This window comes from Limulus polyphemus, unplaced genomic scaffold (genome assembly GCF_000517525.1).
Source record: "Limulus polyphemus unplaced genomic scaffold, Limulus_polyphemus-2.1.2 Scaffold2814, whole genome shotgun sequence".
NCBI lineage: Eukaryota > Metazoa > Arthropoda > Merostomata > Xiphosura > Limulidae > Limulus > Limulus polyphemus.
Window position 1 is genome coordinate 111,181 of NW_013668424.1, and position 27,794 is coordinate 138,974.

The window sequence follows — 27,794 nt, forward strand, 5'->3', positions numbered from 1 at the left end:
CCAAGTGATTTACAACTTATAATGGCATGATTAGTAGTGAGACATGGTTGAAAGGGCAATAAAACAGTAAAATAGATGTATACTGTTACGAGTTTAAAGCTACATAGGATAAACAAATGTAGTTTCATGTTACAGTTTGAAGTCATTCAAGAAAGAAAAATAGGGTAATTTAGATTTATTTAGATTTTTTCTTTTTATTTTGGGGGTTATGAGGTCAGTCAAATTGACCAACGTTGTATAAAGTTAGGGTAAAGAAAGTAACAGATAAAATATAAAGTTTTACTGAAATCATACATTTGAAACATTTTACAAATAACTCAAATGATATTTGAGATTGTTGAGATGAAGAAAAGTATTTTCAATCATAACATGAAAATCATTTTGCACATGGACTATTCAAAACAAATAGTGTTAAAATACTCTATATTCAGAGACAAATCTTTTTTTTGTGGTTTGCGAAAGACTTATAATGTTTACTAAAAACTGACAAATTTCGTGAAGATATACACACTATATTAAAAGTTAGTAGTATCAAATCTATTAAGACTAAAGGAGTACAAAGAGATCACGTGGACGGTCAAATCGACCAAGCTCGTATTGAAATAGTTAAATAAGACTATACAGAATTAAATTTTCCCAGAAGTTTTGAATACAACTTTATTTGTAACTTGTATTATTTTGTAATGTTTAATCCGTTTTCTTACCAGGTATTCACAGCAGGTTGGCCAAAAAAATTGCTTACGATTTCTTCAGTTGCTAGATAATCAATATGAGTTTAGTTAATCCTTACTCCTTTTGTGATATTTCCTGTGACAAAGAAAGTCTGTCTGAGTTATAAGATAACAATGAACTCTGATGATCCTGACTTTTCTTTTTCCTTCAATTGGGTAAAATAATTTAGTAGTTGCAAAATCAAATCTACAAGAAGTTAGCCAATTCTGGAGTTCCATGAATATACATACCCACAAGTGACACTTCACCAGGATCTTAGTTTACACAGTGAAATATGTTACATTATATAATAAATGTGTTGATAAAAGCTAAGCCTAACAGTATTAAATTAGGGTTAAAACAGCAAGTTTATGTGAAGTTTAATTTTATTCAAACAACTTTTCTGAATGGTGTTTGTAAAATATTTATGTAAGAGCAGTTTAATACGTTCTTAACCCTCTGTTTTACACAGCTCTAAGTTCTCCTCAGTGGTATGCTTGGGGTCCTCAACATATGCACTGTAGACTTTGTCAGGTGTGCTGGGGTTTCTGGAAACGATACGGAGGCCTGAAGTATCCCAGTAAACTAGGTAATTATTAGCTGATAATGGTTTTGTAGATTCTATTTTGTCTTTGCTACATCAGACATAACATATGTCCGGTTGTTACTGTGACTTTCAGATTTCTTCTCCATTTTCATCCAAAAACTTAGATGTTTTCATAACAAAATTAGTAAGTTTAGTCTTGCTTGAATATAACTGGAAATCTTTGTTGTGAAAACATTTGTGTTTAAAGAATTCTTTAGACTGTTCTTATACTACAATATTCATTTTTAGTGAAGTTTTGGCTTCTTAGATGCAGACTTTGTTGAGCTTTGTGGGATTGTTTCAATCAACAATTGTATGGAACAACCAAATACTGCTTGACGAAGGCTTCAGTTAAGTTTGACAGTTAAGTTATTATTTAAATGATAGAAAAGTCTGAAAGTCTGTACACTTTTATACCACATGAGGATTTTAAAAAATTATTATTTTTGTTTGTTATAAAACTAACATTATATACCAACAAAATATATTTTTGATATCCTGTTTAGGATTGCAATTGACCCTTAACTTGGATCCATACTAAAAATAGTCAATATCCTTATGTTATTCAGTGATTAACACCACTGTTTAAAAAAAAAAGTAATTTATGTATATAAAATAACATTTTAATTTTCTGTTAACTATTAAGCCAAAACAATTGAAAGCTAAGCTTAAGATTTTTGTCTTTTGTTTCTGAGTCAGTTCCAGATCTATCAGTTAGCTCAGTCATACTTTAATAGCTTTCCCCTAATCCAATAATTTTGCTTAGAGTACAGAATGAACTACAGTAATTAAATGGAGAAAAACATCTGCAATCATTATTTTGGGGATTTATTTGGTTTTGGATCTAAATAAACTTTTTTTATAACATTGGTGAAAGCTAAATATCAAATAAAAAAAATACATTGTATACCCTTAGAAATAAATGTATTTGCTCAAAGATTCAAATAGAAATAACATGTGATTATTTTAAGAAACACTAAAGAAAGTTCCTTAAATGCATTTTGTCTTATTTCACATTATTCCTTTTAAATACTCTACACATGCTAAGTGACTTTTTTATTATTACTACAGTTTTGTGTTTAAAATATTGCACTGAGCCCATCAGTATGTTATTCTGTTAATTTTTTTTAGTATTTAAAGACAAAAATAATTAAGTAAGCAAAGACAAAACAACATTTGAAATTCTAATAAAAAAAATCTAATAATCTAAATATATGCAACAACAGCAACAACCTATAAGGTAAATACTAGTAAATGCAAAGTAGCACATTATCAAAAGTATACATATGCATATTTATTGATCTATTTAAAGATCAAGTGAAATGACCACCTGGCATGGCCTGGTGATTGGAACTTGACCCTCAATCTGTGGGTGGTGGTATCAAAACCCATCTACAAACATGCTCACTCTTTCAGTTGTGGGGACAATGTCATGTTACAGTCAATCCCACTATTCTTTGTTAAAAAGCAGCCAAAGAGTTGGTGGGTGATTTTAACTAGCTGCCTTGTTTCTAGTCTTCAAAATTAGGGGTGGCTAGTGCAAACAACTAAAAAAAAAGTTGCATATAACAAAAGGTTTTCTATATCTAATGATAATGTAACAATCCTCCTAGAACATTTTGTTGCATATAGAGAAATGTAAGTGCTTCATTTATTAAGAAAAATAGTCTAAACCATTATTTGATAAAGGTCCCAGTGTGTGTATGGCTGATTGTGACTGACAACTACTGAACTGATTGTCATCAAACCTGGTGTGTACCCTTGTTGCTTCCTGGGGAGTGATAAGAGGGTTGGCACTTGGATCTGAACCCCTTCCATCTCACGCTGTAATCTCCTATGGCTTACCCATTCATTTTGTTTGCAAATATGGGGAGTGACATGAGGTCATCATCCAGGTTTGACTTCTTATGTTATCCCCCTACCCTTGGGAATTGGGATGTTTTGCAAAATTACTAGTTACAAATGCTATGAAATTTACATTTTTAAATTCATTTTTCAAAATAATTAAAACTAATCAAAATTGATTTACCTTAAAGTATTTATATTGACTATCAATTTCATTCAACTGTCCTTGCAAAAAAGGATTCAAGAAAAAAATCTTCTTTATTTATATCTACAGTTTCTTTGGAATCAGATTTTTGATTCACTGGATTCTGTATGTTCTGAGCAAAGTTCAAAATTTGAGGACTAAGAAAAAGTTATTAAAATCCTAACAGAGCTGCTTGATAGATCTGGCACTGACTCTGACCTGAATGCAGAAATTGTAGGGTAAGCTTTCAATTTTCCTACTTGTACAGAAATGTCATTTTTATATACATAAATCCATAATGAACTAATGAAGAGGAATGTGGAAGAAACATCTCCACTCTGGTGTGATTTTAACACTAATATTAGGCATGTTGTTTTCATTGTTTCACTGGCTTTTGGCATTTAAAACTGCAACATGAAGTGCTCACTGAAGATATTAGATTAGTTTGTTTCACTTCTATACACATTTTTTTTATGAATATTAAACATAAGGACTAATTTAAGGGGAAGAAATATAAAAATATTTTTATATACGCTTTTCTACATTTACTAAATCACAAACAAAAGAAAAAAACTGCCACAAATACAATTTCTTTCTTTTTGTTTAATCTGTAAAAGTTTGTGGTGCTCGATCCTAGTACAAACATGGTGAAACAATTATCCTAGTAGCCCTTTGGTATCTTTCAAGTTTATTTTTTTGTATAATAACATTATTTACTTTTCCCTTAAAAATCATTTATTTAGGTTTAAATGTTTTATTTACTCCCAGAACCAATTAAATGTGCATGTTTTAACATAGGAGGCTAGTGATAAGATACATCTAACAAGTTGATGTAAGAGTATCAACTTATAGTCAAGGGTTGTCCTCCTTTTTTCTTGAACCCAGATGGTGAATTCCAGATCTCAGCTCGGAGCTCAGATAATGACTCCACTTACTCATGCAGGGAATGTAACAAAGTCTTTAATCGGCAAGGTCAGCCTGGCTTTAATTTTTTACTTTCTGTTCCTGCCCCACCATTTGTTTCCTTTTTTTTTTCTCTGTCTTTTTATTTTTTACATTTTTAACAATTACTGGGAGCTTGTGTCTTACAGTTCCAGGCAGAATATAATTTCATTTTTGTAATGAAATTATATTTAGTTTAAATAATTTATCAGATGTTAAACATATTCACTCACTGAGCATGCTAGGTATACTCACAAACCATTATTATATTTTTAACAACTGCAACCTGGTGTCAAATGTAAAAAATCAGAAATTATTGATACTTGTTAAAGTTATTTTAATGTAAGAATAGTATTAGAAGTTCAATGTCTAGAGTATTGATCCCATATATACTTCATGATTTGTTCTATCATCTGATTCAAACATTTTTCATTAATTTGCCTGTAATCACAAGAAAATTAATTTCTTTACATTCTTTAGTTCTAAATATGACCCAGAATGTACTTAAAAGCTATTTGAAACAGACATACCTTATCACTATGAATAAACAAACATTTTATTTTGTGGGGTAAAAATAATATCTTATAAAATATTTTCACTCTGAATGAGTGAAATATTACATAATTTAGATGTAACATATATATATGTTATGATATTTTTAACATACAATATTATGAATGCTATGATTCTTATTAATGCTAACGTCTCAGAGTATACTGTCCTTAGATTGTAACCTGCTCATGTACATGTCTCCATTCTTCAAGAAAGACAAAATTCTGACTCTTGTGTATGTTGCAGTTTTTAGTTGCTATAAATCACATATGATGACAAGGAACCAACTTTTAGACAATAATGTTTGGAGACAGCATGAATGGGTAGTAAATAAAACTTCATTACAAGTTTACCAAAGGTACAAAATTAAAAAAAAACCTTGTCAAAATATTACACATTTGTTAAACTTTTTATAAGTTTTTTTTCATTATCAATTCAAGCCATCTCTAAACGTTAGTTACAGTATTGTTTCTTTTAATTTAATATGTGAAATTCTTATATCTGTTGACACAATCTTGTTTGCAGAACAGCTGACAGCTCATATGGCCACACACAGACCTCACCGTTGTGGGTTCACCAGCTGTGGTAAGGTAGGTCTTTTGACTTGTTAAAAATAATTTTTTTTTATTATCATACCACATACTAAAGACCAGCCAAATAGATGTAATACTATTGAGGTTTATAATACAGGTTTTCTATCGTATCACACCACACGCTAAAGACCGTTTGTGTATATTTAACACTATTCAGGTCTATAATAAATGTTTTCTGTATTATTGCATCACACAAACTAATGATCAGCCATATAGATCTAATACTGTTCAAGTTTATAAATAGATTTTTGTATTTAGTGTAATTCTCAGTAGAATTAATGACAGCAATCACATACCTAGATTTTATCACTTGTAGATAAAACACCAAGCACTGTTTATGTGGGTATTTGTCTGTGAATAACTTTCTTTAATTCTTTTCAATTGAGACTCAAAACTCGAGCACTTTCAATTAGTTCACTATTCTTCTTCAGGTGTTCATTGCACCTGCATATCAAGTTTCAAAATTTAACTAATAGTAATAACTGAATTTTTTAAACTAAAAATGGCTTAGAATTGATATTTTTAACACTTATTTAGTTTAATTTGCAAAGAAAAATAAGAAAATATGTTCAAAGTTTAATTTCTTTGCAGCTTTGAGAAGTCTCACCTGTAAACTGCATTTGTTAATTTTTTTTGTAACGTTCCTGCTCATTCCAAGCTATAGATTTATATTTGGCAAGAAACTGTCATCCATTTAGAATTGATGGTTAAGGTGTTCGTCTTGCAGTCTATAGGTTATGAATTTAAGTCCCATCACCAAACATGCTATCCCTTTCAGCTCTAGGGGCATAATTATTTGATGGTCAATCCCACTATTCATTGATAAAGACCAGCTTAAGAGTTTGTGGTGGGTGGTGTTGATTAATTTCCTTCTCTGCAGTCCATCACTTCTAAATTAGGGACTGCTAGTGCAGATGATCCTCAAGTAACTTTGTGCAACTCTCAAAAACATGCAAACAAACCATTTATAATACAGGGTGGTCTAAAATTATCTTTCCTACTTTAGAATTAAATAACTAAAGAAATACAATCATACAGTTTTCAACATCTTGTAGTCCAACTCAAACAGTTTTTATTGTCACATTTGTTTCACTCCAGTTTGTATTGTTACCCCATAAAATGGTAACTGTGCAAGAAAAGGCTCAATGTAATGGATTGGTTGGGGTGGGCTAATTCCATGGCCTCTGCATTCACTAAACATCACTCCTTTTGGGGGGTAACTTAAGGACATCATGTATCCTATAGCAAACATCATGGAGATAAAGACCAGAATAATGGATGCCATCACTAGTGTAACTGTGGACATGTTGTTGCAAATATGGACTGAAATCAAATATCGATTAGATGTACTGAGAGACACTAATAGTGCACGTGTAGAAGTCTACTGATATGTCAATAAAAAAGGTTTTAGTTTGGCTACAGAATGTTAAAAACTTGATGGTTGTATTTCTTATTAAATTTTGAAATAGGAAAGATAATTTTGGACCACCCTGTATAACATTTCACATTTTGCTTCTCTCGTGATTTTCCTTTTCTATTAGTGCTTTTATAAGTATAACCTATGTGGTCTGAACATTTATTAATGAAGTCCAACTTTGAAAAATCTATAGCCAACATTTAAGTACAGTTGGATAGAATATATTATGACCTAGTTATGTTAATGTAGAGTGAAGAAAGTGATATGAGTAGTATTTTCTGGTTTCTCAAAATATGGACTACTGGGAACTACTGTAGGCGTGAACGAAGGAGTCTTATGGGAAGTTTAGAATTTTTTTAGTTTTTTAGGTGTTCTTTTCATTCCTGAAAATGTTTTCCTGGTAACTTGTATCTGTATGACAAGGTATCAGGTAAAATTAGTTAGGTTTAGCGAGTACAGCAAATGATATGTTAATGCTGAAATATTTATTCGTTGAGGATTATTGTTAATTTTATCATATTCAAACAGTCTACACAAATGGAATAACTTGTTTATTAAAAATAGTCTATATTTATTAAGTATAAGTTGATCTTGACCAAAGGATACCTAGACTTAACTCAGCAGTGATGCCATTCTGAAAATTGAAATCCCAGGTTGTTTCAGTGGAACTTTAGGCAGAGTAGACATGGATTTGTGAACTTAAATGGACTGAAACTGCCTTTTTTTCAGACCTAAAGAAGGCCTCAGTATAAAAGCCAAAACATTGTTTCTTTTTCATTCAACAGGCAGTTTCAGTCCATTAACGTTCCAAAATTGTAAATCAGCAATAAATATTTGTCAGTTTTTGCAATACGTTTTATGATTTATAACCTTAAGTGTTGACCACTGCACATGGAAAAATAAATGTAAAAAAAATACATTAATCAATATCAACCAAGTTGATACTGACTTTATAAAAAATGTTACTTTCCGATTAACATTGAAAAAATTGAAAGTCTAAGATGAAAAGAAATATCTTGGTATAGAAGAGTAACTCACAATAACATTTGAAATTTTACAATCTAAAATGCCAGCCCGGCATGGCCAGGTGGTTAGGGCACTCAACTCGCAATCTGCAGGTCGCAGGTTCGATTCCCTGTATCACGAAACATGCTCTCCCTTTCAGCCAGGGGGGCATTATAATGTTACGGTCAATCCCACTAGTCGTTGGTAAAAGAGTAGCCCAAGAGTTGGCTTTGGGTGGTGATGACTAGCTGCCTTCCCTCTAGTCTCACACTGCTAAATTAGGGATGGCTATAGTGCAGATAGCCCTAGTGTAGCTTTGCACAAAATTCAAAACAAACAAACAATCTAACAATTTTATTATTTCAAGTTACAGTTGAACTTCATTAATAAGAACTCGGTTACAATGAACACTGCTTAAAATGAACAATACTACTAAGTTCCTTTGAAATGCCATTGACACCACTACAAAACTCTGTTTATGGAGAACCGATTTTTATAATAAAACAGTAGGTTTTCACACATACCGCAAACGTTTCTTTTACAACACAAGCTAGGAAACCATAAAAGGACAGACTATGTATATGAATTCCATCACCTTGGCATGAGACGTAAGAATTTAAACTGTTAATATGACGAGCCAAATGGAAACTCTCCACTAGGAAGCCATTGGTTTAATAGCAGATGTTTTGCAGGTTTAACATGATTAGTTATTGCAAAATTACTCCCTCAAACTTGTGAATAAAGTGTGAAATAGTGGCATTGTGATTTTAGATAAATTGGAGCAGTTTCATCAATGAAACAGCACTTCACACATCATCTTCAAGATGTCAACAACTCATGTACCCACTAAGCGGCATGCTCTATCATTGGAATGCAAAGTCCAAATGATCAGAGCTATTGAGTCTGATGTTTGTCATGGTGACTTGTGTAGAAAATTTGATATGAAGCTAAGTACACTGTCTACAATTTTGAAGAAAAAGTCTGATATTTTGAAAATGTATGAAAACAACAAAATCGAACCTGACCGCAAACGTTTTTGGTTATCAGCAGTGGACGATGTTGAGCAAGTATAGTTAAAATGATTTACTAGCACACATTGGATGAATAATTCCAATCAGCAGGTCCATTCTCCAAGCAAAAGCCAGAAACTGGGACAAAAGTGGAATCATCCCGACTTCAAAGCCAGCAATGGTTGGTTGGAAAGTTTCAAGTCTCGACATGGCATTATCTCTAAATTAGTGTGCGGCGAGGCTACTGCTGTCAGAGATGATATGGTTGATGACTGGGTGTCAATGTCATTACTGGCACTAGTCGAGGGGTATGCATCAAGAGAGTTTTAACACTGATGAAACTGGTTTATTTTTTCATTTGATGCCTGATAAGACTATAACATTCAAAAATGAAGTCTTTTAAAGAGGAAAGAAAAGCAAAGAAAGAGTCACCGTGATGTTGTGTACAAATATGGATGGATAGTGATTTATTCAGTGATTGGATACACAAAGAAGATGAGAAGTTCGGACATAAGAAAAGTCCTCGTGTTTGTTGACAATTGCCCAGCTCACTCAGCTATAGACAACCTAAAGTTCACAAAAAACATGTTTGTCTTGCTGAATCAAACATCAAAACTGCAGCTGATATACAAGGGCATGATCAGAAATTTCAAGAGCTTCTATCGAAAATGGGTTGTGCAGGAAATGCTGGTGTCTCTCGATTTTGGAGAAAATCTACCAACAATCAACATTAAAGATGCAATCAATATGCTACATTCATCGTGGCAAAAAGTTACAGAGTTGACCATTGCCAACTGCTTCCATAAAGTGTCATTTGACATAATTCTGTCTTGATGTATTGATGATGTAAATAATCCTCTTTAGTTGGAAATAAAAAAGATAGAAAGCATAATTTTTGTTACATATATATTTGCATGATGTGTGACAAAAATAACATTGCATTTGGGGCATTGTAATTATAAAAGCCTTACTTGTTTCATGAAAACGCCATCTAGTGGTCAATCGGTTTATAACAAACTCCTGTTAAAACTAATTTTTTTTTGCAGGATACCTTGGTTTTTGTTATAACAAAGTTTGACTGTACATTTATTTTTTAAGTCAAAACTAGATATTTTATAAATTGTGGTATGTAATTGGTTAACTATTTTCACTGGAAAGGAAAAAAATCATGAGATATCAGTGACACCTTTTTGTTAAAAGTGTAGGAAAGAAATAATACAAACTTTAATTAATAAATTTTATAGATTTTGATGAAAGTTCACATTTTTCTCAAATGTTAACATTTTTTTAAAAATTAATTACTTCAGAATGGTGAGGTGTCTTTAAAAACAATGTTGTTAAATTGAGTTTGACCTTTCCTTGATAATTAAATTGAACTGATAATACATATATAATTTTAAAATATTGCTATTAAATAATTAACCCCAGAATAACCAATTGTGTCCATGTGGTTCTCATTCTAAACTATATATGCAAGTCTCTTTAGTCATTTATTTATATTGAATGCTGTAACAGACAGAAACATAAAATTACTTAATATCATGCAATATGTGGACCCCACTGGTAATGAATGTATAAAAATAAGATAGTAATCTGGCATTTAAAGAATGTTAAGTTCATTTTTTACATTAGAATAACCCCTATGAAGTAAATTTTGTAAAAAAAATGAGATTTGCCATATAAAATTATTTTAAGTATTAATAACAATGGCATTGCCTTTTAATAATAGTCAGTGTTACTTTTGATGTGTTTGCCTTCTCAGTGCTTTCTCAACTGAGATTATACACCAAAAATTTCAAAAATATAAGTATGTTATTGTATTTCAGGAATTCAAACTCAAATCTCACCTAGTGCGACACTGTGCCTCTGTTCATGATTCGGCTGTTAGAGTTGGCAGTCCAAGACCTATGATAAAAACGCGTGTAGCCTTCTACTTGTGTACTACACCACTGACTCGACTCGCTCGGCGAATTTGTGCTCATATCTTACAACCCCATCATGCTGCTAGAAATCCTTTCAGGACAATCAATGTCGTAGCTGTCAAACAGGAATGTAAGTTTTGCTTGGTTATTTCCAAGTTTTCTGTAAAGTTAAAATTAAGGTTCAAATTATCTTTAAATGGTTGTAAACAACAACTGTTGTGTAAAATGTGTTTTAGTAATAAATGTTACATGATTATTAACTCCAGACATTTTATTTGCATACACAATATTTTGCCTTGATGTGTTCTTTTATGGCTCAGTTATAATACACTTGGCAAAATATGGCTTGAAAATAAGAGATTATATAATATTTAAAATCAAAGTTTTAATTTCAGTAATCATCATTTTTGTCAAAAGATTATAATGGATTTTACAGCATTAATACTTGTTAGCAAAAAGTTACTCTACTTGTGATTAATTGCTCGTGTAGTTGTTATAGACTAAGGGATTTAGTTGTACAGATTAAAGTGAAAGTTTGTTTCTCTTCAGCTTAAAAAATAATATTAATCTTTTCATTTCATTCACTGAAAATTGAATTTTGTTCTGCTTTATTTATTTTTCATGATAGTTTACACATTAAAATTATACTTATCAGTGGAAAAAAAAAAATTAATAATTTATATATACATTTTTGTTATTTATTTCATGTGGGCAATAGCCAGTAAAAAACATTAATACTGAACTTGATATTATACTTTGGTATTTTAGACTTCTTTACTAATGTGTAAGAATAAACTTTTATTTGTAGAGCTAAAAAATATTTTTTTTTTCCATTTTATTTACTTTACCTCAAAAATTATGAAAATTAGTAAACAATTTTATACTTTGTATTTAATTATTATTGTTTAAATATATCAGAAAATTTGCAATTACATCCTCACATTGTTTATTACCTCTAAAGAGGTTTTTTTCAGTTATATAACTATAATTTAACCAAGTCTAGGATAGTATAACCCTGCGGACAATATCCCCCAAGACAAAATTTCTCAGATAATAAAACACAATTAAAATTGCATTAAAAAACATCTTTATTAAAACTAGAAAAGCAAATAATTATGTGTAAAAAGTAAAAAAAGATGCTAATGCACCTGCTGAACTCTAGAACACAGTTAAATTAGTACATCTAAAAAACCTAAGTTACGAGCAATTCTGTGCAAATAGTCCAGAATGATGGGGTTTCTCTGATCTTGAATCATTGTAAGTGGTCAGGCTGTTACATCTTTTTACTTCTTTCTTCCTGGCTGTGGACCATCATGCGCTTGTTGTCTGCAATGTCTGACATCACAACACAGATGATGAACAGAATGCAATTTTGCTGTTGCATCTTTAGTTATTGTTGAAACTGTCTGTGTGATTACTTGTTGCAATTTCTTGTCTATTTTCAGTATGTATCTTCATGTCTTGTACAGCTTTAATAACCTCCCATCTGACTGTACCCAGTGCATGGATATGGTTATGCAGTCGGCCAATTATCTCATTCCCTCACACTTTTGTCTTAAAGAATACTATATAACGATGTTGCTAATATTCATAAGACACGACTCCATTTGCTAGATTTTTTTGCTTAACTTATACAAGTTCTTCAAAAAGAAATTTTTTCTTTACCTTATCAGATCTCATAAATTCCATGATACTTAAGGGTTGAAACTAAACTGTACAAAAGAAACCAAAATCAAAGACCAAATTGACATGAGTTCCTGCTTATGATTACCATGAAACTAGGGTACCCACATATACGCATTAGGATCTGTCACAAATAACTTTTTTTTTAATCTATTAAATTTAGCACTATCTATAATGCAGCATTTCCTCACTTTGGAATCGCCTCTAGCTAGAAAAAGGGATATTGTCTTGGGTGATTCTGTCCACAAAGCAGGTGAAATGAGCTGATTTGAAAGAAAAATTATTTTCAAGGCTGACTGACACTGGTTGAAATTCTTTACTAGCATTGCCATCATTTACATCATCATCATTCTCTTCATTGGTCAGTGGCATCTCTGCCTCTTCAAGCAATCAAGAGGTCTTCATTATATTTGAGGCATTGTCTGTAACAATGCATGACACCTTATTTTGAATGCCAAATGATGTGACAATATTCTCAAGGTGTTGAAGAATATTTTCAGCAGTACGTGTTCCATGAAAACATCTGCAAGCCAACAGGACATTTTGCATATTGAAATCAATAACGAAGTGTGCAGTCATTTTAAGGAAGGATCTCATTTGTCAATTTGTCCAGATGATCATGGTGAGGCAAATCTCAGATGCTTGGGAGAGGAGAGTTAAGATTTCAGCATGCAATCGGGTAGGCAGTTGATGAATAAGTGTTGTACTAAGATGCTTCCATGAAGGCATGGTATAATGGGACTCTGTGATTCTAAGTAAGTTGCAAAATTTATCACTGTCAACAATTGAGAGGGACATTAAATCCCTGGGAGTGAATGTGACAATAGCCTCTGACTGGCCTGTTTTGTTGAGGTTTTCATAAACATCAGGATGTTTCCTCTGAAAAAATAACATTTAATATGAGGTTTTGAAATCAGAGCATTGAGTAACATTATAAAAAGTCTGACAGTCAATCTATCATCATTACAGTGAAGCCTGAAATAAATATCCAAAATAATATGATGTATTGATGGTAAATGATATTTTATTGCATCAATCTAAATAATCACTTCATGGATAACAAAAACATTTTCTACTAGAGAAAAATATCATTACCTGCAGATGCTTAAGCAAGTTTGATGTAGTCTTTCCTGTAGCAGAAATTGATATTGAACAGTGTTTACATTTCACCTATTAACTGCCCAAAGTACTTCTGTCAGGAGCATCAAAGCATTGAAAAACTGGTGTCTTGGTGACTGCCATCTGAAAATACATCAGTTTTTTACAATATTAACTTAAGGTTACCACTTATCCTTTAGAGTAGAGTGCACCAGAATGAAACTATAAACTAGCCTCCAATCTGGGGTTTACACTTATCTTGTGCTAAGAATTAATAATTACTTTTTAATTCACCACACCTGCTCCTCTAAGCTTACTGATCCAGGGATGAGGGGCATTGACTTAATGGGTAATGAACTGATGTCTGAAAATCTTTTGCTTGTGTGCAGGTAATTGGGAAGCTGTGAAAACCACTTCTAAAATGTTTACACCGAAATGCATTTTTTGAAGCAGAAAGACATTCAAAATTTTAAATGTAATAATATTGTAATCACAGATTACGATTACAGTTTATTATAATTACTCCATGTCTGGATGGAGCATGAGAGGCTCTTGCCATTTACCAGTTCCTAACTACTAGGGTGGTAGACTGTTTGGGTTTCTCACGATATGGTGAGAATTGGGGTGGTGGTGATGCTGTCACTGTAGTATGGGTCACCCCTCAAAAAAATGTACCACAAAACTAATGTGTCCTCCTCCTGCAGCAAGAGCCTGTTCAGTAGAGTTGAAATGTGTGCAAGTGCTTATACAGTCATGTTCTTATTCTGCCTGTCCCTGTGACTCTTGGGGCTCATTTGCTTCTCCCCTGTTACATTCCAAGTGAAGGTTCAAGATGAGATGCAGTCTCCTGGATGTGCCATTATAGAGTCCATACCATCAGGTGTCACACTTCATGGGCTTCCTTTCAGGCACTTTCTGAAGGAAGCTCATCTAGGTTTTAAAACATTTTTCACCAACCTTTCCATCATTTCAGTGTAGCATTCTAGCATTTCTGTGTGTGAAAGTGAGCTGTGGTCTCGGAAGTTAACATTTTCCTAATCTGAAAATGTATTTCCAATAAATACTAACTTTCTCGCACATTCCCACTCATCCTCCCAACTTCCTGTGCACATTTTTTTTTCCTTGCCTAGTCAAAGAATGAAGTTATCATGAGTACAAGTAGTATAGGAAAGTTACTGTTCATGGAGGTTGTGTTGCCCTCCTATTGGTAGAGAGCTTTTATTGCATGATAACATCATCATGCGCCAGCACAGTTCACGTTATAAACACATCAATTTAGGTGGGAGTTACCTCAAGTCTAGTGCCATGCAAATTTCATAAGCAGACATGCAAGGAAGATAGCATTTCTGTGTGAAGAGGTAAGTATGTATCAGAAATAAATTTTTAGTTAGGAAAATGTTAACTTTTAATCATTCATTCTTGTACTGCTGTTATCTATATTTGTTTTTTTATTTAAGTAAAAACGTTTCTGTTTTCTTTTTTTGATTTATTTAAGGTCAAAATAAATTACTTGAGGGACTACCAAAAATACCAAAAGCTAAACCTAGGAAACCAGGATCGATTCTTAATATTTCTCACCGTTTGGGTGCTCCTAACATACCAATACCCGAGTGGCTGATAGCCTTACCTAAAGATAAACTTCCTCAACCTGAACGCTTAGCATTTCTTCCTCCTCCCCGTGGAAAAGGTAGTTATTTTTCTGTATAGAAACATATGTGTAGCATTTGTATTGCTAAATATGAAGTATAGTAAGGAAGATGGTTTTCAACAAACTTGTTAATAATGGAAATGGCTGTTATGAGGTTAGAAAACAAACACTCTCAAGAATTATTATGAATAAACTAAATAGTTTAAAAATGACTATTATTTTTTGAAGTAAAAAAATATTTTCGTACATTTAAATATATCTCTTGGCAGAATCTCACTGTGATATATGCAAGTTAGATTTAAATTCTTAAAGTCATTTGCTATAAGTTCACTCCAACATACATAGTGTAGTGTAAGAACAGTATATTATCTATTTTAAGGAATAATTGAACTTTCACAACTATTGTAACTTTTTTATTTCACCATTTGTTAGATGGTCAACTTTTAATACCTTGGCTGCCTCATAGAGAAGAAAACAAGTGTGTTGGCATTAACAGCGTCATGCCAACAATACTAAGGAAACGTGGATATGAACAACAAAATGGAGTAGATGGTAAGATAGTCTTTGAGTAGCACTATTGTGATATAATTATAAAGTATGTACTTAGTAGTTTCTTAATTATTAAATGAGACAATAAGTACTTTACAACACAGTTTATTTGTATTTATTTTTTACAATTGCAAAAAGGTAGTTATTAGTCAGAATTAAGGTTAAACTATCTAGGCATCAGAAAGCAGAAAAGCTGTAATCATATCCTATGAATAACTTTAATTTCTCCATGTATCTTTATTCTATATTACAATAAGTAATAAAAGTTTATACTGTACTTAACCTCATTTTACATATTCTAAGAACTTATGAGTGAAAGCAAAGAACAATATTTAATAATCAACCACACTACATCTGCCATATCCAGTGCTGACGAGGCCTTTCACTCAATACTAGGGTTCATCAGGACGGCTGGGATATTACAGACATAGTAGTGGTAAAGGTGCTGTTTGATAATACCAACAAAAATACATGCACATCTTAAAAACTTTTCCTTCTCTTTAGGCCCTATGGCTAAACACAGAGCAGTAGTTGGTTCCTCACCAGATCTATACAAAATGGCTGACTTACCACGTGGGACAATAATAACTCGATTGAATGGACGAGCAAAGATGGCTACCATCAGGTTTGGAGGACGGAAACAAACAATAAGTTTGGTTGATGCTCCAGATGATGTATACTTTGTAGCCACATCTGCTACTAGGCAAGTTTCATCATAAATTCATTCACTAAAGCCAAGTAGTAACATGAATAACAGGGCTACAGGATAATGTTTTAAAATACAGGAAAGGGGTTAAATCAGTGAAATCATTGTTTCTAGTAAGTGACCTTCAGCAGTTTTGATGAAGGTGAAATGGCTTAGACATTGATCTCATATGTCTCTTTCCTTTGCAGTGATTTCTAACCATTTTTGGTGTTTTCAAATTATTGCCCATCAAGTTTTGTAAAAGAAGAATTAACTGAACAATGTTAATTACTCGAAAGCCTTTATAAAAACACAAACTTTTTTTTTTGACATAATTGGTATATTTTTCTGATTACTGACATTGAATTATAGTTTCCACATGATACTGGAATGCATTTCAACCAATCCTTCTCCTACCCTTGTAGTTTATGAAAGTTTATTGTAAAAACAATTATTCCTTCAGAAATGCTACTTCCCTCTTTAATATATGTATAGAGCTATTACCTCGTGTACTACCACGTAAATTATTGTGCATGCCACAAAGCTCCGACCCCTGTGTGTATTGTGCTAGTCTATGATGTAATCATCATTAGGCTATAGCTCTCCACCAATAGGAGGGCGACACATCCTCCATGTGCCACAATACTCAAGGGTTTATTCTTTCCTCAGGACTGCTTGTTTTCAAATTTGTTGTTTTTTTATAAGATTTCCCAGAATTTTTGTGCTTATTGTTTTGTTTCTATTCATCATGTAGTCTTTCTTTCCCTAATTGTCTTGATTATGTGAAAGAACAGTACTAAATTTTAAATTTATCAGAACTTTCATTTGAATCCTTTAATCAGCCTTTTACTTTTGGGGGCAAGTCCATATTTCTGGCATCTTCCAAGGTTTTTAATACTCCTTCACAGGAGACATCCAATACTGTAATGGACTGGAGACACTCTGATGAACAGTGATATTGTCACTATTGTACACCACATTTGTATCCAAGAAATCTGACCTCCTGCTTCTGTTTTTTCAGCTGAGCCTGCTCTTTGCTTCTAGATATGGATCCCATTTTCATTGTTCACTGCTTAATTTCCATAGGTATATGTGTTTTGTTTTCTCTTTCTCCAGTAATTTTTTGTTGAATCTTGGGCTCCCTTGTTGCTTGATCCTCCTTTGTCTGATTCCTTTCTTTTACTTTAAGGATCTATTTTTCCTTCCTCTTTCATTCTCTCCATTTACTTATCTTCACTACTCAGTTTCTTTGTTCAATCTCATGATTCATTGTCATTTGGAGGCTTTCCATCATGACCCTATTGTTTTATAGGATGTCCTTTGGCAGGTTACCTTACCTTCTGACTTTTGTCTCCCTCAATCTTCTCTCCAAGATCTCAGCCCTGTACTTTTTGCAAAGTGATTTTGGGGATTATTTCTTATATGCTGGCATCTTGAGGTGATGCAGCTCTTCATCAGTCATATCTTCTCATTTTGGTTTTTTGCCCTTGGGACCAGGGACACCACCAGCTTTTTCATCACATACAGTCTCATGGGATTGCCTCTCTTCTCTTTCTTGTTCCCTTGTTACTATTCACAGTCCCCTCTTCTTTGAAGGCTGGCCGTCACAGGTCTTGGAGGCAATTCTGTTGTTGCCCCTTGTCTCCAGTCCTACGGGAATGCTGCCCTCCCACTTTGTCTACAATCTTTTGAGTTCCTTGGGTACTTTTTTAGGGTTTTTCCTTTATTTCTACTCTCCACCTCACCTATTTCTAATGCCATGCAACAATTCTTCAACCTCACTCTGGTGTTTTACTCTTGTCTTTTTATCATTCTCACTAAGATGAGAGATAATCAGTATTATCAATCTGTTCCACTTGACCCAACTTTTGTCCTTTCCAGTCTGTGATAGGTAGTTTTCTCACTCTTCACTGGATTCTCTCCTTGGTAGTGGATGACTATTTGAGGCCTTAGATGCTTTGTCCACCTGCCTTTTTCTTCCTTTGGTTTGTCCACAGTGAGATGGGGATTTCTACACGACTGCTTTGGTGATGTCAATGTATTTTTTCCAGGCTGTTCTGCATTTGACAAAAAAAACAGCACCAGGTGTGTACCTGCTCTCACATCTTCTGTCTTTAGTTGTAGTAACCCATTGCTCTGTCTTTTAGTGCAGGACTTAATTCCAGATGATTGTGCTTGTTGACAATGGTCCATGCACTTCTCTGGTGTTTCATCCCACACAACTTCTCCCCTTCCTCAGTTTTATTATGGGAGAATTCTTACTTCTCCAGTCCCAAGCCACTGTGGATGTCGATGTGGAGAGTTCCTTATTGGTTCGTGTAATCCCAATGGTATGAAACTGAATGGATGCACCTCTCATTTGGGAAGTAGTGCTGGAGTGTTACCTGGTAGTGTAGTACAGGACACCTTACTACATTTTGGGTCAAGCCATTCCTGATGGTTAGGTTCAGCTAGATGGGTCTTGAGTTCGCCTTTGGACATAGATCTGGGATGCTACTCCATACACCTGATTTGTATGATATCTCACACAAGTATTTCTCCCATATGGAACAGTGTTTGTTATAGTCCTAGCCTCACTACACAGTCATATTCAGCTATCTGCCCATGAAATAATGGATGGTTGAGCATTCTACCATTCTTCCCACCTTGGCAACAGGTTAATACCCAACGAAAAATTCTAATGATTTTTTTTGCTCTTCCTCTTCTACTGCTAAATAGTATTCCTTATTTGAGAGGTATGCAGCTTCTTATCAAGTGATTCTCCAGTAAGCTATCCCCACTTCGTGGATGTCACACTGCACGAGCTTTTCCTTTCTGATGCTGTTTTCAGAAAGAAGTTCATATATTTGTAATTGGGACAACAATAAATTTACAGAATTACAATGCTAAAATCCAGGGTTCATTTCCCTACAGTGGACAAAACAGATAGTCCAGTGTGGCTTTACTCTAAAACTTTTTGCAGTTTCTCTGCACCAGGCCTTTCAATGTGAGATTTTAGCTCTTTGTGGCGCAGAAAGGCTAGTAGCACTTCTGAAGATAACATTTTCCTTATTGAAAAATGTATTTCAGATAGATACTTACCTCCCACAGTTCTTTCCCCCTTCCAGAATGAGGTTGTGTTCATGTGCTATTGCTCATACAGATTTGTGCACATAGAAGATGTGTTAGTGGAGGGCTATTGTCTAATGATGATTACATCATAGATTTGTACATTACATGTTGACACATTTAGGGGTGGGACCTTTGTTCAAGGCTTATGGGATGTGCCATAATTTACACAGCAGTTCACACAAGGTAATAGCTTTTTGTGGTGCAGAGAGGTATCTATAATACATTTTCGTCTTAAGATTTCTAATTTTTCAGAAATTTTAGAGGTAGAAAAATTCTGTTATAAATTACTGAAACTAAGAATCTCCTCTATTTGTTAGTTTTTAGCTGGAAAGTCTTTATCTTCAAATGAAGACTCTTCACTAAGGTACAGACAGGCATATGAGTTCATCCAGTGTTATACATAGCCCAGCTTACATCATTTTATTTGTAATTCTACATAGTTTATTGGCACAGATTTAAATCATGACAGCAATAAAACAAAAAAATGCATGATATGCTGCTTAGCCCCCCTCCCCCTAAATGTACTACAGAAATGAAAGTTCAAATATTTTTCCACATTTTAGTTCTAAAATTAACTAGATAATGATTATAAAATGTTTTAACTTTACACTAACTTCTGACTCAAACATTGTTGAAATAGATGAGAATTACATTTTCTATATTTATTGTTTACATGAGGCCACTGCAGTCCCTAAATGGTTAACCCAGTTCAGTATTTTCGTTAACATTGAAAAACCTGAAATAAATAGTGCTACATTATGTATGATACAAGTCCTTTAACATAATTTTTCTGCCAAGAAAAAGTATTATAGTGTAAAAAGCATGTTTCATCAACATATAATATTATTCATTATTGGTTCAATATAAGTAGTTTACATAGACACAGTAATACATTTATACAGTATGAAACAAGAGTCACGTGACAGGAAATTGCTCAGTGGTTTAGTATAGGTATTTTGGCACCCAGAGTGTTGGTTTAGAATATGGCTGTGTTGTTCAATTAAGATGGCCTCTTTGGTTAAAATTAGTGTTTTAATAGTTATATTATGGTTTTTTTAATTTTTAATAGTTGTAAAGGTGGGAGTTTTTTTTTTGTTAAGTACATCTATGTTTCCAATTTTCTACCAGTTTCTTAAATGTAGAATTACAAGCAGTTATTATGAATAACATTGGTATGTGTGATTCTACATATCATTTAGTAAAGATTTTAATTTAGGGCCAGGTATTTGAGTGAATTTGAAGTCGACGGGAGTTTTTATGTTTAGTGTGAAGTGTTTTTGAACTGATTTCAGGGATAAATGGTAAGCTGCAGTATAATGTTTTGTTTGTGAGAGTTGAGGTTTTTGTTGATGTGAATGAAGGAATGCTTTAAAAAGTTTAATTTCCTTATCAATGTTCTGTGTTTAGGAGGTTTTTTTTATAATGTATTAATTTTTTTGTTTTGTTTCACGAGTGGAATTTCAAGGGAAGTAGAGGCCAGTGTGAGTGTACTTACAATGAATTTTGGTTTTGAAATGTGTGTCAGATATAATAATGTTGAGGTTAAGAAAGGATAATTGTTTTTTTGTGCTTGGGGAATTTAATGTTGGGATGGAATTTATATATTGAAAGAAAATATGGGTGTATTTGGTAGAAGTGAATCTGGCATAGTGTTATTAACAATGGGTATTAAACACAGCAGGTGAAACAGGGTTGCTCATGCTTAAATAGTCCATTTAAAGAAAATTCACTGAATCTACCACCAACAAAGCTCATTATAAATTTCCACCAGTTATTGTTGTAAAAATATCACACTAACATCACAACAAAAATATTACACTGTAGGTAGTGCCAAACATCTATAAAACCTAGTACAGTTACAAGAATTACTCAGTTTGATCAGTAAAACAACTATTTTTGGTACACAACCAAATGTGAATGATGATTTTGTCCATATTGTATGGCCAACAAAAAACAAAACATAGTTGTTGTACAATAATTACTGTTATTTACCCACAGAAAAGTGAGAAGACAGCTGGGGATGAGTGAAGTACGTCGCACTGCTAGACGACCAACTAGAAAACTGTATGTAAAAGCTCTACAGTACGGAGTACCATGTCAACGGCAGGTCCTTTTACAGGAATAGCTCTGCAGCTACAACAATTATGGTGAAATTGTGTGACTGACAAAGTAAGCAAGCCCAACGGTGTCTGTCTATAATGGGTGGAGTTTGCTGATGTGGATATTTTAAAAAATAAGGAACATTCCGTGTGCATGAGCAACCTTCAGTATGTTACAGTGCTGGTTGAGGTGTTGTAGTCGTGACTTGACCCAAAGTGATAATTGTTTTGACAAAGAGTGAATAAAAAATGAGAGATCCTGCAGTTGCAGAGAAGAAAAAGAAACATGCTGTTATTATTCAAATTTTACATCCCCCATATATATATATACACACATGTATCTGTTTATATAAAACAGACAACATACCCTTCACTTTGGGGGTTTTGAAAATTACTAGCATAATCTCTATCTCAAAATAATTCAAGAAATACCCTTCCTCGCAGTAGCTGCAAGCTGGACTATAGGGAAAGAGGACAATGGACTTTAATAAAATTTCTGACATCTTCTCTCAGTCAAGGAATTTTAACTATTTCATCATCACAAGAAATTGATTATTCTCTACAGAATAAGTTGGATTTTTTTTATGTCAGGTGGGTCCAGTATTTATAAAATTATATTAATAGATTTTGGACAATGGTAAGCCTGTTGGTTTGAAATATTTGTTCTGTTTTTTAATCAAATCACAATTTTCTTCTGTAATATGTAAATCATACTTAAGGTATTAATTTGTACCTGATATGCTTGAAAGCAATTTTCATCCCTGTTCTAAATGGTAATGTTAAATTTCAAAACTACAATGAAGTATTTGGAGGCATCCCATACTATAAATTTCTATGTAAGAGAAGAATGGGATTAAAAAAATAAAAAAAATAGAGCATACTGAAAGGAAGGTAACTTTTCCTCTGAAAGTGACTTAAGGTCACAAGAAATGTTTTCTTCCTTTTGAACTTATTTCTTGAGATATACTTTTAATAACAATATGAAATTAATAGCACTGACCAAAACTCTTAAACTGTAAAGAAATATATACACTTCTTTGTGTACTAGTGTGCATGTATCATGGAACATACATTTTTTATAGACTGAATTATACAATGCTTTATAATCTTGATGCGTTAGATAATAAGGTTATCTTTACAGTTTTTATCCACAATTATCCCCCCTCCCCAAAAGTTTTGGCAGGCTTACTCTGAGCACACTTTCTTTCCCATATCTGTCTGTACATATTGTCTCGAATAATAATCTTCACTTTCATTAGTTTATAGCTTGAATTCGGAAAAATTTGTATAAAAATACTTTATACAGTTTTGTGTCTGTGAGGAAAAAACAAATAAAGTTTATTAAAATTTAGGTATTTAGTACAAGTCAAGAAATAATGACTTAAATGTTCACAAAATGATCTACTTTTTTTTTCAAGGAATAAACATTTTAAGCCAATCAAAATTAGTAGTGTGGTATTTCAGAACATGGGAGAGGGGCTTTTTATTATGTTTATGTATTGCATTGTTTTACACCCATCAAGAAAAGAAAATACTTCCTTGCCTCCATTACCTTTAATTGAAGGGACATTAATTAGTACTTGAGTATTTATTTTGTCATTTTGTATAATGCTTTTGCAGACTGTCTGATAATAAAATATTGAACACAAATAAGTTTTATTTCCTTCATCAGCAAACCTATATAAAAAGGTTGAGCTTAACATGTTTTTTTATGTTTACTATTTAGCATTCAAAACACTATTAATCTTTTCACAGTTTGATGACAATATATGGCAATGCAGATGTTCATGTCTATTGTTTTTATTTCACAACACTTATGATAACAGATGTAAATCATTTTTCAGATAGAGAAACACTAAACAAATTGGTAGATGGACAATTTCTTAGCAAGGGAGGAAAAGATGTCAAAATATTCTTGCTAAATTGAAAGTGAGTTAGTACTTGAAACAAAATTATGAAATGAGAATTCTAGTTAAGACAACATTTATTAAAGAAGCATCATACCAAGACCTGTTGAAATCTTTTTATTACTTTGCCCACTAAAGATACCTTGCTTCTCCAGGAGGCATGTTTTATTTACGTTGTTTTTGTCAGTTAAGATCACTAAAATCTCTGTCCAAACACACGTGAGGTTTGCTTCTGGTTGGAACTATCATCATATGATTTGACCAAGAGTGTTGTCTTGGGCCCAGTTGTCCAATGGGCTTCTGTTTCATCTACTACTGCTGCTTCAATTATCACCTGATGCAAGCCCACGACAGGGAAGGCCAAGAGGAACTGAGCATGGAAATAGTCATTGTGAGGCTTCACTGTTTGTGACATAGTGTTGTTGTTATCCTGTTGTGCCTGTATTGAAAAACACTTTCTCACACAATACACCAAATAACCACTTGTAACACAAGTAATGTTTGATTAAAAAGGAACAAATATTCTAATTACATAACATAAATCCAACCAAATTTTTTAATAATGTGATGGTCAATATACTGAGAGTTTATTGCACTTTATAAGACTATGTTTTGGATATAATACTAGTCTTAGAACTGCCTATTGACCATGCAGTCCTAGACACTATAATTTCCATTATAAGAAGCTTCTGTAACATCTTTAACTATTATTCTTCTTGACAAAAGTTCATGAATCCTTTCACTGCATGTGGATGGACATTGGCTTCCAATGTTATATTCAAAGGACTAAAAAGCACAAAAGTTCTGGCTTATATCTTATGATTCTGTGTTAACTCCACATCTGGATATATGCCAAGATTCATAACAATAAACTTCACTTGATGATTAAGCTGGTTGCCCCAGACTAGCATGAAATGTGGTTATATAGACCACTACTGTCTTAAATGCTGTACTGTATTAATGTCTTCCTTGTTTTTTTTTTTTAGTACTCAAAATCAGTTAATAATATCACTAAACAAATACAGAGGTGTTAATATTTTACCTGTGACACTAAAATTTGAATCTGCAAGTCATTCTTACAATGCAAATTAACCTTCTGTTTACTGATTACTAATATAAAAAAACATGGAATATAAACAGGTATGTAGAATACTTATATTAAAATTTTGGAATAAAACTGCAATTAATCTTTATTAAACAATATATACTTGTAGGAAATTACAACATTATCAAGCTTTTTTTTTTCTCGTGAACTTACACTACATTATGGAGAAAGCCTAAATTAATGTTTAATTTCATATAGTTAAGTGTCATAAACACACTTATGGTACCAAGCCAGTGTAATTTATATATTTCATGCCATTTGTTACCAGATAAACAGCGATGTTTCCTCTTCCGTTAAAAACTATCCTGTGATCTTTATAACAAGTATATCCCTTGAGGTAGTGATTACTTGGGGAATAAAAACTGATAATTAAAGAGGCCAACATTCGTGAGCAAATGACATATCTCCATTATGCAATCCCAACATTTTGACACCAGAAAAATTATGAAAAAAAAAAAAATCTAACTATTTACATCATTGCTTGGGACCTGCAAGAAGATACCTTTGTACCAAATCCCATGTAAATTAGACAAAATACAATGGGATGATTGAAAAGTGTCTGGAAGAAAAACAGCAAGTCTCATCTGAGGAGATATAAATATTTCATTCTTTTCTACGTTCACATGTAAAATTTAATGAGAATTTCCTACAAATTGCAATATACCTGCACCACCCGGAAAAGATATAAACAAAGATATGATTAATTAAACATATTCTTAATTTAAATATTATGTAAAATCCCATCTTCAAACAAAAAAAATACACAATACAGATTATTTTATTATATTGATGCAGTGGTTTTTATTTGCCTTCAACAAGTCTTGCTTCTATTACATCAGAATTATTGAAAGAACGAAAGAAAAATCTATCATGACTTGCATATTAATAAGTATTAACTGAAGTACCTTATCTAATATTAAATCTAACTGTAATAAAATTTTTGTTTAAAATTTACCCCAGTGAAATGAACCTAATGAAACTTGCTGAACATTACTACAAATGGGTAATGCTGAGCACAACCCCAGTAAAGCTTGTTTTTAAATCATTATTCCACTGACAAACCTATAAATGAAGCTTGGCAAACATTATTGGAAATAGATAATACTGTACACAACCCTCATAAAGCTTGTTCATAAATCATTATTGACACAAACATATAAATGAAGCTTGCCAAACATATTGGAATTAAATAATACTGAACACAACCCTAGTAAAACTTGTTTTGAAGTTGTTACTTCTCTGACACAAACCTATAAATGAAGCTTATCAAACATTAATGGAAACAGGTAATACTGAACATAACCCTAGCAAGACTTGTTCTTAACCCTAGAACACTATGTTGATGATTGAAAATTTAATGCTTACATTCTAGGGTTAAATTATTACTCCAGTGACACAAACCTACAAATGAAGCTAGCCAAACATTATTGGAAATAGGTAATACTGAACACAACCCTAGTAAAGTTTGTTTTTAAATCATTACTCCACTGACACAAACCTCTAAATGAAGCTTGCCAAACAATACTGGAAATAGGTAATATTGAATACTGCCCTAGTAAATCTTGTTTTTAAGTCATTACTCCACTGAAATTTTGTAATTATTGACATTTGTTCAGAGTTCACTTAGTTATTAACTTTGCATCTTAAAACTATACTTAAGTGTATTTTATTTTGTCACTTGTTCTCATCAGCTTCATTTTAACTTTGTTCCAAATACCTGAATGTGAAGTTTACACCTATATTTTATTCAATCTAATTTGACAAGATTTGTCTTCTTACATACACACACACACATAATTTGTAATACTTGTTTTTATTCAACTCTGTTTAACATTTCTGTACTAACTGACATCCATTTTCAAAGTTTGACTTCTTACATCCCCCCTATCATAACTGTAAGTTTCATTCTTGTGGTGTGATGTACATTATTCAAATATCATAGTAACCAAGTTCTGACACATCTAATCTATATTATCATTCATGGCTTACCTTTCCTTCCTGAACTGTGGTTGTTTTACTCTGAAGAGTAGAGGAAACAGTTAATAAAACTTTAGCTACTTGACGAAATAAACTAGGCCTTCCACCATGCTGAACAACACCTTCAACTTTAACTGCCAAGTGAGCAGTGTTTTGAATAACGTCATTCGGTTCTCCCGGAGCTTTGGGTTGAGGAGATACGGCCAACTGATAGAAGAAGCAATTATTATGTAAATCAAATGACAGAATATTCATTGCAAGTAGGGTCAAACAAAAGTTGCAATTAACGATTATCTATGACATGGTGGTGACAACATCCATAAGAATTTCTTGTTTCACATTTACTAGGTTTACTGTCATCCTAATATGCTTATCCAACTCATAATAAAATATAAAGTTTAAAAACTCAGTTGGTAGGAAAATCAACTCCTCATCTTTCAAGAGTTTCATGTCTTCAACTGTCCATTAGTGATTTGCTAACTATAATATTCTTTCAAGAGTTGTCTTCAACTGTCCTTAGTGATTTTCTAATTATAATATTCTTTCATGAGTTTTCACCATATCTTCAACAGTCTTGTTTTTTTCTAACTATTATGTTCTTCCCAGAGTTTTTCATTATATCTTCAACAGTTCTTTAGTTATTGTCTAACTTAGCAGAATCAAAGGTAATGTAATCACTTGTGTAAATTTAGGCTTTAAGTCTTGCTAACACTATTTATCTGAAATGCTGGAAGAGCTTTTTGTTCTATGTATAAACTTTCATGTACTACAGAAATCTCTTGTGCTTCATACTTACAACAAGTACAAATCTATTTGAGTACATTCAATGTTGCCAAATTTGAATCTTATTCTAACTATAAATGTATGTTTTTATTTCCTAATGTACAATGTATTTATATCTGATTCTACTTTGTGATCAAAGAAGTTCTTGATGTTAAAAGTCCTTACTAATGCTGATCATTTGTTTTCAGTCACCTACTAAAATGTAGTCCTACAATAAGTTTGGATTGGTTTGTTCTGAATTTTGCATAAAGCTACACGAAGGCTACCTGCACTAGCCGTCCCTAATTTAGCGGTGAAAGACTAAAGGAAAGGCAGCTAGTCTTCACTACTCACTGCCTACTCTTTTACGAATGAATAGTAGGATTGAGCATGACATTCTAAT

General features: G+C 32.8%; 2 protein-coding genes across 4 annotated transcripts in view; one reads left to right on the forward strand and one right to left on the reverse strand.

Moving 5' to 3' along the window:
- The window catches only part of LOC106467966 (metastasis-associated protein MTA3-like), a 60,990-nt gene extending 38,116 nt beyond the window's left edge, over window positions 1-22,874 (forward strand). Inside the window, exons 11-18 of one of the 3 annotated variants that reach the window (XM_022396211.1) lie at window positions 1,184-1,300; window positions 4,212-4,298; window positions 5,346-5,410; window positions 10,672-10,897; window positions 15,044-15,235; window positions 15,629-15,748; window positions 16,250-16,448; window positions 21,540-22,874. In XM_022396211.1, the coding sequence (XP_022251919.1) occupies window positions 1,184-1,300; window positions 4,212-4,298; window positions 5,346-5,410; window positions 10,672-10,897; window positions 15,044-15,235; window positions 15,629-15,748; window positions 16,250-16,448; window positions 21,540-21,666 (1,133 nt within the window). In that variant the 3' untranslated portion in view covers window positions 21,667-22,874. The remainder of the gene's footprint in view (window positions 1-1,183; window positions 1,301-4,211; window positions 4,299-5,345; window positions 5,411-10,671; window positions 10,898-15,043; window positions 15,236-15,628; window positions 15,749-16,249; window positions 16,449-21,539) is intronic. The other 2 variants (XM_022396212.1, XM_022396213.1) reach the window with 2 other exon arrangements.
- Window positions 22,875-23,424: 550 nt separating this feature from the next.
- Window positions 23,425-27,794, reverse strand: part of LOC106467967 (integrator complex subunit 7-like) — an 18,857-nt gene continuing 14,487 nt past the window's right edge. The window contains exons 11-12 of the mRNA XM_013928357.2: window positions 26,642-26,836; window positions 23,425-23,986 (exon numbers count right to left, since the gene is read on the reverse strand). Of these exons, the coding sequence (XP_013783811.2) occupies window positions 23,744-23,986; window positions 26,642-26,836 (438 nt within the window). The 3' untranslated portion in view covers window positions 23,425-23,743. The remainder of the gene's footprint in view (window positions 23,987-26,641; window positions 26,837-27,794) is intronic.